This window comes from Sinocyclocheilus anshuiensis, unplaced genomic scaffold (genome assembly GCF_001515605.1).
Source record: "Sinocyclocheilus anshuiensis isolate Anshui unplaced genomic scaffold, SAMN03320099.WGS_v1.1 scaffold1097, whole genome shotgun sequence".
Taxonomy (NCBI): Eukaryota; Metazoa; Chordata; class Actinopteri; order Cypriniformes; family Cyprinidae; genus Sinocyclocheilus; species Sinocyclocheilus anshuiensis.
Window position 1 is genome coordinate 1,168,365 of NW_015555843.1, and position 6,527 is coordinate 1,174,891.

General features: G+C 38.8%; 1 protein-coding gene across 2 annotated transcripts in view; it reads left to right on the top strand.

Annotated features, from left to right (window-relative positions):
• Nucleotides 1-3,494, top strand: part of LOC107675565 (SERTA domain-containing protein 4-like) — a 13,050-nt gene extending 9,556 nt beyond the window's left edge. Inside the window, exons 2-4 of one of the 2 annotated variants that reach the window (XM_016469972.1) lie at nt 687-855; nt 1,060-1,187; nt 2,461-3,494. In XM_016469972.1, coding sequence (XP_016325458.1) covers nt 702-855; nt 1,060-1,187; nt 2,461-3,177 — 999 coding nt within the window. In that variant the 5' untranslated portion in view covers nt 687-701 and the 3' untranslated portion in view covers nt 3,178-3,494. The remainder of the gene's footprint in view (nt 1-686; nt 856-1,059; nt 1,188-2,460) is intronic. The other variant, XM_016469973.1, reaches the window with a different exon arrangement.
• The last annotated feature ends 3,033 nt before the right edge of the window (nt 3,495-6,527 follow it).

Genomic DNA, 6,527 nt, shown 5'->3' on the forward strand with positions numbered 1-6,527 from the left:
TTTCAGAAAGGCGGGGCATAGAGGAGCAACAATAATGTACAGTATGTGGAAAATAATGTGTTTTTTGAACCTTAAACCACATAAATACATTGCATTACACCAAATACACAACATAATGTTCTTTTTAGCAACGTCATATGACCCCTTTAAATATGAAAACGTACTTAAAGACTGTGAGTCAAAACATCCAGCATTTGAAGTCTACTCTCACAGGATCAGGAAACAGTCCTCCATAAAATGCGTTGCACACATCTGAATATTTGGGTTGAAGTGTTCTGGAACAGTGTTGTAAATACAACTTAACCACTGATTTCTAGTCGTGTCCTCTTTTGGAAGGCCAAACAAAGTATTTTCGCTTTCGCAACGAAACACACAGCGTCACACACGGTGAGCTAGAGTGAGGAACGGCCGGCGGGTTAGAGTGAATGGAAGCCGGCGGGCTTAATAATATAACATAATATAAATATGTGGAACAGATTTGAATATATATAAATATTTCAACTGTTTTTGTGAATACAAAGTTAATGGGGTACAAAACAACATTGGACCCCATTTACACTGACAGGGAAAAAAACACATCTTCTGTATTCCATGGAAGACAAGAAGTCATACAGGGTTGGAATGACATGATGTGATTTTTAATGACGTGATTTTTTTAAAGAATTATCTTTGTGTTTGTTGTTCAGGACTGAGGCGAACCTATGGCTTTGGTCCTATCAATGAACCCTTTTTGTGAGCCTGAGGCCGAAGCCCCGCCATCAATCTACCATCCGATCTGGGAATCTGAACATTGCAGTAAAAGCTGTATCTCCACCCCCTCACCACCAGGGGGTGACACCCATGGGCTCATAGAAGGTCTGAAACTAATCTCATCTCTGAAAAACAGACTACTATGAACAGATTGTGCTGATGATGTTCTGTTCCAAAGTAGATGTTTCAAAATCTGTTATCCAATTTGGGAACTAAAATAGGACAGAGATTCTCTTAATACCAGTCTTTGATCTAGAAGACATAGCCAATTAATGAAACTCTGTCTGAACCTTCCCATTTTGTCTCCAGAGCCACATTACAGACGAGCTCCTGATCATGTGATGGATCGTGCGGCCGTGTCACGGATCTCTTATTTCAAGAGGAAGTTTGTGGAGGATGAAGAACCTGTACTGAGTTTCAGGAGTTACTGCCACACTGTAAGTCTGCTAGCCCTACATAATTCCGTATATTTCTACACAACATTTTATGTTATTTATAGTATAACACTTTTACCCCCGGTTTCACGGTCAAGGCTTAAGCCTAATCCCAGACTAAAATGTAAATCTGAGCCGTTTCAGCTGAAAGAAACTTGCACTCTTAAAATATGTCAGTGCCGTTGTTTTGTCTCAAGCACACCAGTATGCACACCAGTAATGTTTTTTTTCTAAGGCATGTTTATAAAAATTATTTAAATGTCCTAATTGAACTATGGCCTAATCCTTGCTTAGTCTAAGCCATGTCTGTGAAACCAGGCCTTAGTAATTAATAAAATTGTATGACATTGTAACAATTTTTGCATAATTTGGCAATACCGTTACAGAACCTGTAAACACCAGGGCTTTTAAAATCTGGACATTCTGACTCATTTTTTATAATTGTAAATGTGCTGACATGTTTTGTGCCACATGCCACACACATGCGGACATGCCACATATTTTGTGGGCAAAAAGATCCATAGTCTGTTGTCAATAGTGTAGCGATGTATGAATCACAGCTCATGCAGAAGTCACTTAAAAATAGCCTAATTTTTGTATTTTTATTTTGTTTAATAATGTGGTGAATTTGTTTGAATACGTACATATAAATCTTTCAGCCTCACATGAATATCCTGATTGGATTCCTAAAAATGCATTCCTACTGAAATTAATTTAACTTTGGATTTAATTTAATTTGAATTAAATTAAATTTGAATTTAATTTTGGACTAAAATTAGCTGCGCAATGGTAAATTTGATTGCACCTTAATTTGTTATATTATGTTTTCAAATATTTTCATTGCACAATTTTTTTCATATATTGTTTTATATATATTATTTTTTTACTTTAAAATTTAGTTTTGACTTCAATTGAAAATTTGTATAAAAATACAAAAGCTGAAGTAATTTTATTAGTAATTTTAATTTAATTTCTGTTGTTATAGTGTACATTGACTTTCATTTTTTTCCGTTTCAATTCTGTTTTCATTTCTATTCCTATTTTATTAAACTGAAATATTTTGTCACTTAGTTTTTATCTTCTAATAGTTTTTGTTTCCCTAATTTACTGTTTATCACTCTATGACACTACATACCTCTGCGAACAAAACAAAGCATTTCACCTTTTAACATCCTGCACCTTGATTCGATCCTCACAACACATTATGAATCATACAGATAAACTTGATAGCTGACCTTACCTCACTTATGAATTCTCAATTTGTCTTCCGGGCCAGCAGGTGTCACCAGTCCTGGAGGAGCGTGCTCACATTCTCAGTCTCTCTCTCGAGAAACTGCGTTTCATGGATGACCCAGAGTCCTTCTTACGGCGCTCCGTGCTCATCAACAACCTTCTCCGTCGCCTCAGAAATGAAATCCTCCTCCAGAGCGACTGGTGCTTCCCATCGGGTCCCACAGCAACACCTTGTCCCCTCCAAACCCCTGGCACAAATACCCCACTTCCCCCTCCAGTCCTGCAGCCCTGCATTACGCCACCTGGGCCGTACCGCAAACGCCTACGTCTGCTGAGGAGGAAAGGCCCAGAGTGTGTCCCAGCCTGCTGCTGCTTATACGCAGCCGGCCGTTACCTTCAGCTCCCCCTGTCTGTGTACGAACGGGACGTATACTCCAACTCTCACCCTTCTTCTTCATCACCATCTTCAGTTAGATTTCCACAGCTGCTGGAGGAGGAGGATGAGGAGGAGGACAGTGATGAAGAAGAGGACTCTGTGTGTCCTATGTTGGCTCTGTGTCAAGCTGAAACCAGAGAGCAGAACAGGATGTGGGATGGTCTACAGCCACAGAGCCACAGGGAAGACGAGACCAAGGAGAAAGAGAGAGAAAAGGGGAAAGAGAGGGTTAGAGGAGGGGAGTTTTCACAGCGATGGATTTCAGACACTATAGGTACTGGACACCATGGGCCTCTCACCAGGGCTCACGTGAGGGGAAAATAACAACTGAACACTTGCAGTGGAAACAAGCTGTGGTTTCCAGCGGCCTTATAGATCAGTTATACGAACCAGAATATCAATGGTCAATGTTTTTGAATTTTTAGGTACTTTTTTGTACTTCTGGATTCCGCAACACCACAGATCAAAAGGGACAGCAAATTCACATATTGCTTGTCTCTTGCGAAAACTACCATACTGTGCCTTAAATGTTCTTGTTTAATCTGTTTGATGTGTTTGTAGATATTTGTGAATGAAGCAGTTTAATCCACAAAGTATGGAAGCTTGTTTCAATAAACTCAAAATTCTGAGAAGAAAAGATTGAGTTGCAAGATATAACTCAAAATTGTGAGGGGGAAAAAAACAGAATTGTAAAAAAAAAATGCAATAATTATCTTATTTTATTTCATGGCGGAAACAAAAAAAATCATGAGATATAAACTCTGAATTCTGAGAAAAAAAGTTATAACTGTAATATACAAACTCAGAAAAAGAAAGTCAGAATTGGGAGTTTATTTCTTGCAATTCTGACTTTTTTCTAAGAATTACAAGTTTATATCTCGTAATTCTGAGTTTATATCTTGCAATTCTGCAATTTGATTTATTCCGTGGCAGAAATGGCCTTCCATAGGGATGGGCACCATGTGAAGTAAAAAAGATTCACACTCATTCAGAATTTGTAAAGAAAAAAATGCTAATAATAATAATAAAATGTTCGAAATTTTATTTTGTTAATAGGCACTTGAGAAATGCATGACATGGGTTGCTGTCCATGACGATCACGTTTACATGCAGTGGATTTTAGCCAGAATGCATGAGGCCCTGAAGGTGGCCATAATGTTTAATATAATTCTATTCCATTTAGCACCCTTAACATTTCATACATTTGCATATTCACGAGACAAAACATCCTAATTGACAAGAGATGACAGATACAGTTACCTTATTGTCTATATTAATCTGTTGTTTTGAGGTCCACTGATTCAAGTGATTATTGGTACGAATGAGAGAATCTTCATTCACTATGAAAGTTTTTATTTTCATGCACTTTCTACATTGTTTTTTCTCTACATTTATTTTTTTATTTCTAAAAACATAAAGGGAGACCCTCTGACATGAGCACAATGCTGGTAGGAAATGAAATCAAATCTTAAACATTTTTCGGGTTTGAATGTGTGTTTTTTTGTGAAATGTGTTAAGAATAAAGGAATGATCCCAAGCTCACAATGTTCCCTTTATCTCCTTGTGATGTGATTACATCTGGCACTCAGCTTATTTCTTTGGATTCTCTCTCTCTCACACACATTCTCTCTCTTATTACTCTTGCTGTCACCTTTTCGCATCCTTCCTTTCTTCCCCATTATCACTATGGAAACAGTGTTTACTGGAAGAGCAGTCTGGGATCCCCTGAGGCAAAAAAAAAGGTTCATGGCAAACACACACCCCACGATCAATCATGCACACATACACTCAGTGGTTATTATGAACACACGCATGCGTCTTCACACACCCTGAGATGAGATGTTCCTAGATTGAGCACACAGTGCTTCCGCTGAAGTAGACATGATGGGGTGATGTAATTCATTGAGTCCACCTCTTGATGTTGTTGTAAAGTCTAGTTGTCATATGGGCTTTTCACCTTTGAAATTCAGCAAATGTCATTTTAAACTCTAAGTTATCTTGGTCCATGTTTCACACTTAAGTATCCTCAGGTTCGTCGTCAGGTTATGACGTTATACAATGTTCATTTGTCAACGTCCTTGTTTGCATATATTTATCAGGTTAATAACACTGCTTGGAGAAGCACAGTAGCACGCAAACTGTTTCAATACCTGCTCGTCCGTCCATGAGTGGAAATGTCCCGCGGTGTAAACCCGTCTTCAATCTTCTGAAATGTAATCCAAAAATAATGCTGTCTGTCTTCACCACTGACGTTTGTAGTCACTGTTCGACAAAGTGTTTTCTAGGACGCTAAAACAACACGTGGAAGATTCTCTGAGAGGGGTAGCTGGCAAAAGGTGGGTGCTACAAGGCCTGGCGGCTCCAGAATCAAATCACTGAGGGTGCGTTTTAAATTAGTGAGGGTGCTCTCTCTCTCTCGCTATATATACAGTATATATAGAGAGAGAGAGAGAGAATGTTCCCTTTATAATCACTAAAAGCTGTCACTCATCTTAGTTTATCGCGATCTCACAAAGTTACGCTATAATCAATAAAGTTCTCTACGCTGCACAATAAAATCTCTTATTTACATTGCGGTTACACTTGTTTTAATGACATGATCCGTGCTGAACTTAAAGGGGTGGTTCATTGCGATTTCACTTTTTTAACGTTAGTTAGTGCGTAATATTGCTGTTTGAGCTGGCGGCGTTGTTTACAATACAAGCGGAGCACATGCAGCTGAGGTGAGGGGTGGGACGCTTAGACGCGCACTAGAGGCAGTTTAGCCAATCACAACACACTGGGTTAGCTAACCAATCAGAAAATGGGTTGTGCATGCGGTTGCTGTACTGTATTAAAGCTTTAATCAGGATTAGGGCTGCACGATTAATCGCATGCGATATTTAACGCGCATTTATTTTTTTTAAATGAAGCATTAACACGTTATACTGCACCCCATAAACACAATCAAGCCTAGAAAAAACCCAGTGAACCACCCCTTTAAACGCATCTGATTGGCTGTTGGGTTCCAGAAATCAACAGATATGTCTGTGATTGGCTACATTGCTCAATGCTGCAAAAGATGATCAGATAGAAACCGATCTCCAGAGCTCAAATCATAAAGCACTGGATACTTTGCCAAATCTGCAATGAAATGCCATTATTACAGCATTAACTGAGGTTGCTATTGATTTCGTTGGAGGGTGCTTAGCACCCTCTATCACCCCTGTAGAACCAGGCCTGCCCTGGCTACAACAGAAACTAACCCCTAACCCTTCCCCTACCCCTACTCCTAATCCTAACCAATGAGAAAGACCTTTTTCACGCCCCCTACCTTTATTATTATTATTAATATTAATATTTCATTTACATGTTATTGTAAATGAAATGATCACAGATAATAGTTTTGATGAACTCTGCTTGACTGAAACCTGGCTAAAACCAAATGATTATATTGGTCTAAATGAGTCTACTCCACCAAGCTACTGTTATAAGCATGAGCCCCGTCAGACTGGTCATGGCGGCGGTGTTGCAACAATAGTGATATTTTCAATGTTACTCAGAAGACAGGATATAGGTTTAACTCATTCGAAATACTTCTGCTTAATGTTACACTGTCAGATATGCAAAAGAAATCTATCGTATCTCTTGCTCTGGCTACTGTGTATAGACCACCAGGGCCATATACAGATTTC